The 11,249-nt window shown below is 54.6% G+C and overlaps 1 protein-coding gene across 6 annotated transcripts; it reads right to left on the bottom strand.

Annotated features, from left to right (window-relative positions):
- Positions 1-21: 21 nt before the first annotated feature.
- On the bottom strand, positions 22-11,008 carry PHOSPHO1 (phosphoethanolamine/phosphocholine phosphatase 1). 6 transcript variants are annotated; one of them, XM_008962407.4, is made up of 4 exons: positions 7,319-11,008; positions 3,303-3,414; positions 2,312-2,433; positions 22-1,787 (listed from the first exon to the last, which is right to left on the bottom strand). In XM_008962407.4, the coding sequence occupies exons 2-4, from the start codon at positions 3,345-3,347 to the stop codon at positions 902-904; spliced, it is 1,053 nt and encodes a 350-aa protein (XP_008960655.1). In that variant the 5' UTR covers positions 3,348-3,414; positions 7,319-11,008; the 3' UTR covers positions 22-901. The 6 variants fall into 6 exon arrangements, with proteins under 6 accessions (XP_008960655.1, XP_008960654.1, XP_054957994.1 ...); XM_008962406.4 differs by having other exon boundaries at positions 7,210-11,005; XM_055102019.2 differs by lacking the exon at positions 2,312-2,433 and having other exon boundaries at positions 22-1,660; positions 7,319-11,002.
- Positions 11,009-11,249: the final 241 nt, after the last annotated feature.

Here is an 11,249-nt window from a genome sequence, read left to right as displayed (position 1 = left end):
CGAGAGAGATCTCAGTCATTTCTTCTCCCTTCACCTCCTTTATAGTTGTAAAACACCAGAGGAAGGAGGGGCTTGGGTTTCGCTGGTTCTGCTTAAAAACATGGCTTTCTGTTCCATGGGGGGTGGGGGGGATGCGTGGAAGGCCCAGCCCGCGAGTGTGACTTTGGTGAAGTCCCTGGTCTCTTGCTGCATAGACGAGGCTGGGATGCAAGGAGACACCGTCACTCTCTGCGAGGTTACTGGCTGTCCGGACCCGAGCCGGACGGTGCGCTACCTCGTACCACCACCAGGAGGCGATTGTTCCCTCTGGCTTTTCCTTTGGGGGTGCTAGAAGGGAGTGCGGGGGTCGGGAGGCAAGAGAGTGTGGACAGCACAGAAATAGTGTGGGGTCGCGGTGGGTGAAGCAAGATCGCAAAGGCCTGGGGCCATAGGTGGAGACCCTCTTCTGCCTCTGTGGGGAGTTCTTGCGGCCAGGAGAATTTCAGGATCCTGGGTTCCCTCCACAGTAGACTGGAGGAGGGGCGGTCACGCAGCCCGAGGCAACAGTTACAGCGGCGGGAGATGTTCCTTCTCTCACCTGCCGGGGAGCCCCTTCCTCCCAGTTGGGAGGACCAGGAAATACTGCTGCCTTCCAAGGTTTGCGCGCCACCCCGCGATGGGTCAGACTCCAGAACTCAACCTTGCACAGTGGAGTGGGGGAGGCAGCCGAGGTGGGTTAACTGCATAGATAGGGACGGCTCTGAGCCCCCTTCCCCAAGCCCCCAAATACGAGATTCCAGAAATTCCCAGAGGGACATAACAAAGCCAAAGGGAAAAGGGAGTAGTAAAGCTGTCTTTGCCGAATCTCCCTTCCCCGCTCCCTCCGCCGTTGGCCTGGGTACCCCCCTGCAGGCGGCCAGACTCAGCACGACTTCAGCACCTGTTGCAGGTGGAGGCGTACATCTGCAGCCGTTTCCCAGGGCACCACGCTGGCGCGGAACGAGCTGGGCTCGGCCTTCTGGGCCTCCTGAATGAGGCGGTGCATGGGGTAGCCGCGGCGCGGGAAGGCCACGTCGCCGCCCGCCAGCAGCCCCATGGGGCAGAAGTCGTTGGCGCCGTCGCCCACGTAGAAGAGGCGCTCGAAGTGCACGCCGTCGTGGGCCCGCTCGCGCAGGTAGTCGCTGAGCACCTTGTGCTTGCACATGTTGGCGGGGCAGCGCGCGCAGCTGTGTGTGTGGAACGGCCGCAGAGCCAGCAGTCCCCGCGCATCCGGCCCCGACGGGTTGCTGAGGATGCGGCGGAACAGGCTGTGGTGGCCGGCGGCGCGCAGCGCGCTCTCCACGCCAAAGGTGTTGGCATCGGAGATGAGAATCACCTCGAAGCAGGCGCCCTGTTTTGCCACAAACTGCAGCAGGTCGCTCATGCCTGGCGACAAAGGGATGGCTTCGTAGATGGCGCTCAGGTCCCGCGGCCGCACGCCCTGCTCGCCCAGGTACTTGAAGACGCGCTGCATGTACTCGTTGTAGAAGCCCTCGCGGTAGGTGGCTCGCAGGCTCTCCGGGAGCCGCTGGCCCGGCGCGGCGCGCACGATCGAATCGTCGCTGTTTTCGTCCACGATAGTCTCGTCGAAGTCGAAGGTCAGGAGGAAGCGCGGCGCGCCCTGCGCGGCCATCCTGCCGTCCTGGGAGCAGGGGGGAGAGCAGCAGGAGGAGGAGGAGGAGGGGGCAAGCGAGAGGGGGCGCGGCCGGAGACCGCCCGGGAGAGGCTGGTTAGCGGGCCACGGCCAGAGGCGCTGGCACATCCAAGACCTGAGGAGGACCCAAGTCTGGTTAAGCTGGGAGGAGTACCCAATGCCACCACCTCTATCCCCAGCCTTCCCTGACTACTCCAGTGGCACCTCTTAGTTAACTGCAGTGGGGTTTATGCCCAGAGGGCTTCTCGGCACCTGTTTCCACTACTCTCATCGAGGGCCGATGGGGCTTAACAAGGGTCAAAAGAAGGGAAGAGCAGCTTCCAAGGATCACCACTTTGGGGAGGTTTCTGGACTGGACTGTTTTGGAGACTTCCAGTGGCCCCTGTTGTTGGTGTGGATCAAGAACGGGTGGTGGGAACTCTCCCCTCCCTCATTCCCTGAGGTAGAGTCAAGGGAAACCAACCGCCCATCCACCCAACTGGACCAGTTTCCTCATTCTCCTTTTGGGCCATGGGGAATCTATGGCTCTCTGGGAGCTGCTTCTAGCCCAATGGCACTGAACAGGGGTCTAGGGATGGGGCACAGCTTCTTCAGGGAGTTTTAGGGCCCTGTGCTGACAGCTCATCACTAATCACTTGCCAATTCCCCAGGAGGAATGTGTCAGCAGGTGGGGTTTCTGCCAGAGTCCGAAGCAAGCGGGCAGCAGGAGAAGCAGTGGGGCTTGGGGAGGTAAGAGCCTCCCGCACCAGGCCACGACACACCTGGGAGACAGGTAAGGGAGAAGAGAAGAGAGCAGCAGTGGCTGAAAAGGCAGAGGAGTGGGAGGGGCCAGGTAGTGGGGACTTGGGGGGTGTGGAGGAGAGGGCTGAGAGGAGGTCATTCTAGGGGATCTTGGAGACAGACTGCTGGACAGGAAGACAGAGTAGGGGTAGGGATAAGGGAGTTCCAGGAAGTGGAGACCTTGGGCCAGATTCTTGTTGGAGGGGAGGGTGGTAGGCAGCATGGGAGAGGACAGAGGACAAGAGGGGACATGTCTGGGCACAAGGAAAGGCAAGCAATGGAGGCAGCAAGAGCCCTTGGCAGCAAGTTTCCATCACCTTTGCCTGCCAGTGTGTGAGAGGCGCAGAGGGGCAGTGAGCAGGTGACATGCAGCTTCCAGATACCCACACACTGCTTTTCTCCCACCCAGCTCCCACCCCAGTTAATTGAGATGGGATTGTTTCTCTTTCTGGTTTCTTCCTAAGCCCCTCTCTCATATTCCCGGCGTGCTTATGGCCTGGCACACCTTGTGAAAGAGAAACCCAAGCTCCTCATTTCAGAGCTGGGATTTCGATTGGCTATCTGCCTCCCTAACCAAGCTGTCCCTTCCACCTCATCCCTGGAGTCACCCTCTGGTCTCATCAACATCCAGTGGGCATTTCAGTGGCCCAGGATCCTTCAAATTGCAGATATAAAGCATCAGGACCCCACACCTGGGATGGAAGCTTCTAGGAATTAATGAAGCCCCAGTAGAGGTGAGGGTAAACCTAAAACAGGCTGGATAGGGCCTCTCCCAAGGCCCTATGGAAAGGTGATGGAAAACTGGGGGCTGAGGCCTCATCCTAGGAGACCCCTGGAGGGACCCACTTACCCTAGATAGGCAGCGGAGGCCAGAAACTGGAAAACAGCCACTCATTGTCGGTGCATTACCGTGAGCACCACCTGTAGGGACTCTGTTGGCCTCCAGCCGTCGTCACACGTTCCTGACAACCACAAAAGTTCATTTGAGGGTGCCCAGTCAGCTGACTTTGCTTCCACCAGGAATACCCACCTGGCCCTGGTCCTTCTGCTGAGCTACAGGAGGCATTCCCAGGGTCTTAGCAAAAACAACCCCTCAAATAGGCCCAGTGCCTACAACTCTAGAGAGGTTTCAGATGGTATTGGAGACCCAGAGAAGTTAACTGACTTTCCCAAAAGTCACCCACTGTAAATGGCAGGCAGATCTCAAACCCACATCTGAGCCTGAGTCCAGTGTTTTTTCTCTAGTATCATCATTGTCCCTTAAATGTGTTTGACACATCATAGTTTACAAATCACCTTCACTCATATTCTCTCACTACTCATCAGTCATGAATTCAGCCAATGAGAAAGGCTCAGAGAGGTTAACTAACCAGCCACGCTGTTTACATGGGGCATAGACTGCTTCATGAATGCTTGACTGCAGCTTTGCCTTCCTCGTGCCCTCAAAAAGGAAGGAGCTGACCAAAGCTTACTATACCATAGCTGGGGTCTGGGACCCCCAGCCAGGTCTCACAGATGATCTGGGAATGGCCTCCCTGTTGCTCTCAGGGGTCCGGCAGTCACACAGAAGAGTCAGGTTGAAATCTTGGCAAGACTTTGGTGTGGCTTTGGGAACTGGGTTTAACCTCTTGGGGACTTCACCAAGACAGTGGCAAAGGACACCACCTACAGCTTCCAGTGCCTCTCTACTCTCCCACCTGTGCTCCTGGGGTTGAATGAGACCAGAAGCATCTGGGACAAGATTTGGAAAGATAAAGAGAGCCAGGAGACAAGACCTTGAGAGAAGCAGGTCTGGCTGGCTGCTGCCCTCTGGTGGTGACAATGGTGACACTGTAAACCCCTCTGTCAAGGTGACACTCTCCCCTGACTATTCAGGAGGGAGAAGCAATTGCCCCAGGACAGAGATGGGGACATCCCAGGAGCAGGGTACAGGCTCTAGCAATATCCATCTTGCAGTACTCCCTCCCTCACAACAACCAGACCACACATGTGTTAAATCCTTCTGCAGGGATGGAATGCGGCTCTCAGTTTTTTCCAAGAACTTCTAATCTAGGAATTAGGAGAGGTGGTCAAAGCTGAATGAAGCAGTGGGCAAAGAGAGGGTGAGGGATGGGAGAGAAGACAGGTCAAGGAGGAGGTGGGAGAGAAGGGGAGGGTTGCATGAGGGACAAGGAAATGGCATGGGTTGGAGCTGTCCCCAGTCCCTATCTGGAGGGACTTCCAACCTTCCAGATTCCCAGCTGATATCACATGTCCAACCTCAGCCAGGCGATTTATAAGAGAAAGGTCAGGGATGCCACTCCCCTTGTAAAAGCAAACATGCAGCATCTGGAGAAGCAAGGGGTAGATACAAAGATTCCAAGGGGTCACCAACAGCTACCCAGAGACCAGCTTTCATCCTATAGAGAAGGGTCTCATTACTTTGCCCTTCCTTCCTTCCTGCCTCTCTCCTTCCTTCCTGTCTCTCTCCTTCCTTCCTTCCTTCCTCCTTCCTTCCTTCCTTGTCTCTCTCCTTCCTTCCTTCCTTCCTTCCTCCTTCCTTCCTTCCTGTCTCTCTCCTTCCTTCCTTCCTCCTTCCTTCCTTCCTTCCTTCCTTCCTTCCTTCCTTCCTTCCTTCCTTTTTTCTATTCTATTGATCATTAATTATGGTCAAAACTTCTCATTTTTTCAGCCAGGCAGGGTGGCTTAAGCCTGTAATCCCAACGCTTTGGGAGGCGAGGCAGGCAGATCACTTAAGTCTAGGAGTTTGAGACCAGACTGGGTGACATGGCAAAACCCTGTCTCTTTAAAAACAAAAATTAAGGCCGGGCGTGGTGGCTCACGCCTGTAATCCCAGCACTTTGGGAGGCCGAGGCAGGCGAATCACGAGGTCAGGAGATCGAGACCATCCTGGCTAACATGGTGAAACCCTGTCTCTACTAAAAATACAAAAAATTAGCTGGGTGTGGTGGTGGGCGCCTGTAGTCCCAGCTACTCGGGAGGCTGAGGCGGGAGAATGGCATGAACCCGGGAGGCGGAACTTGCAGTGAGCCGAGATTGCGCCATTGCATTCCAGCCTGGGCGACAGCGAGACTCAGTCTCAAAAAAAAAAAAAAAAAAAAAAAAATTAGCTGGGTATGGTAGCTTGTGCCCATAGTCCCAGCTACTTGGGAGGCTGAGGCATGAGGATCACTTGAACCCAGGAGACAGAGGTTGCAGTGAGCTGTAATGGTACCACTGCACTCCAGCCTGGGTGACAGAGGGAGCAACCCCATCCCCAACACACACACACACACACACACACAACTCCTCATTTCTCATCATAAAATACAGTTACATTTTTCTGCTAATAATAGTATCTAGGGGATTCAGTTAAACACTTATTGTTTGCTGAGTTGCCCTTGTTTCTTTCAGTCTCCAAGGCAGAAAGTCAGGCATCTTGGGTTTCTTCCCCAGAAAACTGAGAAGGCCATGCTGTGACACCTCGTCCCCACCCCACAGGAGTCAGAGGAACCCCTTCCCCAGTTGGAATTTGGCTCCTGTGATGCTCCAAAAGGTCTCTCACCTCTGACACCTTTGTTCTGAGTCATCAAATCCTTTTGTGGTCACCAAACAGAGTCCCTCAGAGTAGGGGGCAGGATCTGAGCTTCTCTCACAGGCCAGAGCAGGGAGAACGGCTTCTGGGGGGTTGCAGGGAGTCCATATTCTAGTCCCACCTAAAAGCAGTGCCTGCCTCCTTAATTCTGCACCGGGTCACAGATCCCTGCCTGCCTCTCCCGCCTTTCACACAAATGCTCTTAGATTAAATCTGTGGGAAGGGGGTGGGAGGGAAACAGGCCCCTCTCTGATATAGGCCCTAAGTTTCAAATTCCCCTCTTACTGGGCAGATGGAGTTCCTAGAAAAGTTTTGGGATAGTTTTCCAAAGGAAATGTGCAGAATGAGGATGGGGAGGCGAGGACTCCAGAAAGACCACAGTAACAAGCCCTCTCTGTCCAAAAACAAGTCTCCTTGTATCAATCACTAGAAATCAGATCCAACAACTAAGCTAGAATTCCCTCCCTTTCCCAGACAGTGCTCCCAAACATGACCATCTTCCTTGCTCACCACGCCCGAGCAGCAGATAGGAAAAACAGAGGCCCAGAGAGGTCAAGCTAACATCCTAGGGGTCACACAGCATCGGAACCGCGATTAGAACTCAGGAGTCTCTGGCGCCTCTTGGGAAAATTGCAGCTGGAGCTCCCCCCTTGGCCCTGGAGACTCCAGTGGGCAGGGAGCTTGCGGTCCTGACCAGCTGGCGGTGGTGGCCCTGCGCCCTGGTGCCAGTGAGGCGTCTGGGTCTAGCAGTCACCTCTGGGCACTCCCTGGGTGGGAGGACAAGCTGGGAGGGGATCCTAGGGGCAGGGGCAGGGGCAGGGAGGTGGCAGCTGCCGGTAGGGTTGGGGGAGAGATATTTTTAGAGGTGACTAGGAAGCCAGCACTCTGGCGCACCCCCAGCTGGCGAGCGCTGGGCTCCAATGCGGGCGGGGGGTGCGCGGCTCGGGGAGGGGTATTGTGGGTGGCAGGGAGCAAGGGGACACCAATTCCTTGGCTTTGCCAGAGTCGGGGACGGAGGGATACCCCAGCACTATGTTCCTGGGTAGGAGAGAGAAGGGGACTCACTCCTGAGCTCCAGAACTCCCCCAGTGCCACGCGCGTGAAGGAGCGCCTTCAAACTCCACAGCCCCCACCCCGCGCCGGGACCCCAGCCCTCCCCTATCTCCCGGAGCCCAGGACTCACGTGGGGGCGGCGGCAGCAGAGGTCTGTCCCGGCTGAGTTTGGAGTGTAAGAAGTGGGGAAGGGGGCTAGCTGAGGTATTGGGGCGCAGGATGGAGCAAGGGGTGCTTACGGGAATTGGAGGGGACGCGGTGTCTTATCCACCCCCGGATTTCTGGGCTCCGGCTCACGAGTCCTTCCAGTCCCGAGGGACTGAGGATGATGTGCGTCTGAGCCGTCCCCTCCACTTGCCCCTCATCCCCCCCGGGCAGCCGCCGCGTCCCCTTTAAATGCCCGGGAGCCGGAGCCGGAGCCGGAGCCGCGGCCGGCGCTGCGGCTGCTGCAGCAGCGGAGCCCACCGCAGTCCCCACACGTCACAAGCGACTGTCCAATCGCAGCGGCGCCGGCGCACATCAAAGGGGCGGGCCGCCCGAGGCCACGCCTCCCTCCTGCCCCGGAGGCTCCGGGAGCGCCAGCTAAGGTGGGATTAGGCTCTCGGGGAAAGGGTAGCAGGGTGGGGATGGAGCGCTGCCCTTCCGAGGAACGTGGGTGGGGGCACCCTCACTAGAGCGGCTGTGGACATACGCTAAATCCCTGCCTACACACCCAAAATTGCTAGGGCTGTGGACTTTCTCATCCGCCGCCTCCAGGGCTTCGGTTCTTGAGATTTGCAGAAGTGCACCTCCACCTCCTGCCCATTCCGCTCTCGCGTCCTAAACCCAGTGGGAGGCACGGGATGACCCAGCCCTCGGGACCCTTTTCCCCAGATTATAAGTTACTGAGGATTGCGGGGGTTGGCGGGAGGAATGACTCCCCACCCCCACCCCCGCCCGTAAAGTTGGTGGAGCGGGTGGTGGCAGACAGTTTGCCCCTTTTGCAGATGGCCCTATAAATAAAAAACGCACTTTCTCCCCTGCTTCCTAAGAGTGTGTTTCTCCCCCACCCTAATCTCCTCCTTTTGGCCCTCAAAGCCTGCTAGTGAAGAGAAGGAGAGAAGATTGTGTTTCGAGAGGAAAGACGTGAAACTAGTATTTGCTGAGAACATACTATGAACCGGGCATTCGAGCTAGGTCGCTGCGTTTATGGCTGAATGTTCACAACACTCGAGAAATTATTTGCCTAGCCGTTCAAACCCGGACACACCTGACTCCATTGGGTCACAAAGGGGTGTGTAGGTGGGGAGAATGCACTTTGGGAGGCCAAGGTGGGAGGATCGCTTGAGCCCCGGAGTGCGAGACCAGCCTGGACAACATAGGGAGACCCCATCTCTACAAAAAATTAAGAAATTAGCTAGGCATTGTGGCATGCACCTGTAGTCCCAGCTCTACTCGGGAGGCTGAGGTGGGAGGATAGCTTGAGCCTGGGAGGTGAAGGCTGCAGTAAACTGTGATCACACCACCACACTCTAGCCTAGGCGAAAGAGTGAGACCCTGTCTCAAAACAAAACAAAATAAAACAACAACAACAAAAAAGAGTGAGCTTGTCTGGGGTCACCCAGCTGGTAGGGCTGGGGTATCATACTGTCCCTCTCATTGTCTGTCATCCCTCCTCTCCTGTAAGCAACATGAGGACCATGTTTGTCTTATTGATGTACCCCCATCCCCTAGCATAGACAGCCTGGCTGGTGCACAGTGGGCCTTACAGATGTTTGTTGAGTGAGGCCAGGTGCAGTGGCTCATGCCTGTAATCTCAGCACTTTGGGAGGCTGAGGCGGGTGGATCATTAGAGGTCAGGAGTTTGAGACCAGCCTGGCCAACATGGTGAAACCCCATCACTACTAAAAATACAAAAAAAAAAAAAAAAAAAAAATAGCCAGGCATGGTGGCATGCACTAGTAATCCCAGCTACTCGGGAGGCTGAGGCAGGAGAATCACTTGAACCCGGGAGGCAGAGGTTGCAGTGAGCCAAGATCATGCTACTGCCCTCCAGCCTGGGCGACAGAGCAACACTCCACCTCAAAAAAAAAAAAAAAAAAAAAAAAAAAAAAGATGTTGAATGAAACAAGTCCCCTGCTGTGTTTAGCTCTAGGTTAGTGCTCCATTTGTGTTCCTTCACTTTGTCTTCACAATAACAGATTGTTCCAGTGTTATCCCCATGTTATTTTATTTTATTTATTTTTGAGACAGAGTCTCGCTGTGTCTCCCAGGCTGGAGTGCAGTGGCGTGATCTCGGCTCACTGCAACCTCTGCCTCTTGGGTTCAAGCGATTCTCCTGCCTCAGTCTCCCAAGTAGCTGGGATTACGGGCACCTGCTCCCATGCCCAGCTAATTTTTGTGTTTTTAGTAGAGACGGGGTTTTACCATGTTGGCCAGGCTGGTCTTGAACTCCTGACCTCAGGTGATCAACACTCCTTGGCCTATCAACATGTTGGGATGTTGGGATTACAGGTGTGAGCCACTGTGCCCAGCCTATCCATCCCCTCCCCCTCCTCTTTTTTTTTTTTTTTTTTTTTTTTTTTTGAGATGGAGTTTTGCTCTTGTTGCCCAGGCTGGAGTGCAATGGCGCCATCTCCGGCTCACCACAACCTCCGCCTCCCTGGTTCAAATGATTCTCCTGCCTCGGCCTCCGGAATAGCTGGGATTACAGGCATGTGCCACCACACCCAGTTAATTTTGTATTTTTAGTACATGTTGGTCAGGTTGGTTTCAAACTCCCAGCCTCAGGTGATCCACCCACCTTGGCCTCCCAAAGTGCTGGGATTACAGGCGTGAGCCACCACACCCAGTTTATCCATCCCCATTTTATAAAGAAATTGAGACTCAGAGATAAAAGGACTTGTTCAAGGTCACACAAGTGCCCTGGAGGCAACTGATTCAAATCCTAACCTTTTGAGGCAATTAGCAGCAGTTTCAACCTGGTTTCCTAATTCGCTGATGGGGTTAGGGAGGGTAGGCAGATAACTTCCTTTGGCCACTGGTGGCTTCAAGTTTTTACTGCGGAGTTCTGCCTTCAGCCAGGTGGTGGGAGTGCCAAAGCTCGTGGGTGCTACCTAGAAACCGCCTTTGTGAAAAAGCTGTAGAAACTCCTAAAAGCCAGCTGGGCGTGGTGGCTCACGCCTGTAATCCCAGCACTTTGGGAGGCCAAGGTGGGCGGATCTTGAGGTCAGGAGTTCAAGACCAGCCTGGCCAACATGGTGAAACCTCGTCTCTACTAAAAATACAAAAATTAGCTGGGCATGGTGTCATGCACCTATAATCCCAGCTATTTGGGAGGCTGAGGCAGGAGAATTGCTTGAACCTGGGAGGCGGAGGTTGCAGTGAGCAGAGATCATGCCACTGCACTCCAGTCTGGGCAACAGAGCAAGACTCCGTCTCAGGGGGAAAAAAAAAACAAAAAAACTCCTAAATGCCAAAAGCATCAGGACACAATTCTACCTCTGTTTCAGCTTTCTTTACTTTCCCTTTTCCTTGTACCAGTGAGTTGGATGATCAGTCATGTACCTAAACATGGGGATAGAAAGGGAATGGGAAACCCATCCCCCATTCGGTTAAGACCGCTGCCCAGCACATGGGCTGTAGATCCTCTTCTCCTCATGTGAGTTTCACCTTAGGACTCAAGTCAGCCAACCTGGCAGAGATCTTGTGAACAGGAGTCATCTTAGGTGACAGCGTAACCGCCCAAGGGGTTCGCCTTGTCTGCTGCCTAGGATAGCCGATTTATCAAGACAGGGTAATTGTAATAGAGAAAGAGTAATTCATGCAGAGCCAGCTGTGCTGGAGACTGGAGTTTTATTATTACTCAGATCAGTCTCCCTCAAAACTCTTTTATTATTACTCAAATCTGTCTCCCCAAAAACTCGGGGATCCGAGTTTTTAAGGATAATTTGGTGGGTAGTGGCCAGTGAATCGGGAGTGCTGGTTGGTTGGCTCAGGGATGAAATCATAGGGAGTGGAAGCTGTTCTCTTCTGCTGAGTCAATTCCTGGGTGGGGGGCCACAGAACTGGTTGGCAGGTCCAGGTGGGGCCCTCTGGTTGTTAGAAATGCAAAAACCTGAAAAGACATCTCGAAAGGCCGATCTTAGGTTCACAATAGTGATGTTACCTTCAAGAGTAATTTAGGGAAGT

This window comes from Pan paniscus, chromosome 19, assembly GCF_029289425.2.
Source record: "Pan paniscus chromosome 19, NHGRI_mPanPan1-v2.0_pri, whole genome shotgun sequence".
Classification (NCBI taxonomy): domain Eukaryota; kingdom Metazoa; phylum Chordata; class Mammalia; order Primates; family Hominidae; genus Pan; species Pan paniscus.
This window is presented reverse-complemented; position numbering and strand designations above follow the sequence as displayed.

Excerpts from the sequence above, each read along its gene's own strand:
- PHOSPHO1 (XM_008962407.4), bottom strand. The coding sequence starts at position 3,347 with ATGAGTGGCTGTTTTCCAGTTTCTGGCCTCCGCTGCCTATCTAGG. Across the intron at positions 2,434-3,302 it reads GCCTCCGCTGCCTATCTAGG|GTGTGTCGTGGCCTGGTGCG; the intron begins GTAAGTGGGTCC and ends CCTGTCTCCCAG. Across the intron at positions 1,788-2,311 it reads ACATTCCTCCTGGGGAATTG|GTCTTGGATGTGCCAGCGCC; the intron begins GCAAGTGATTAG and ends GGTCCTCCTCAG.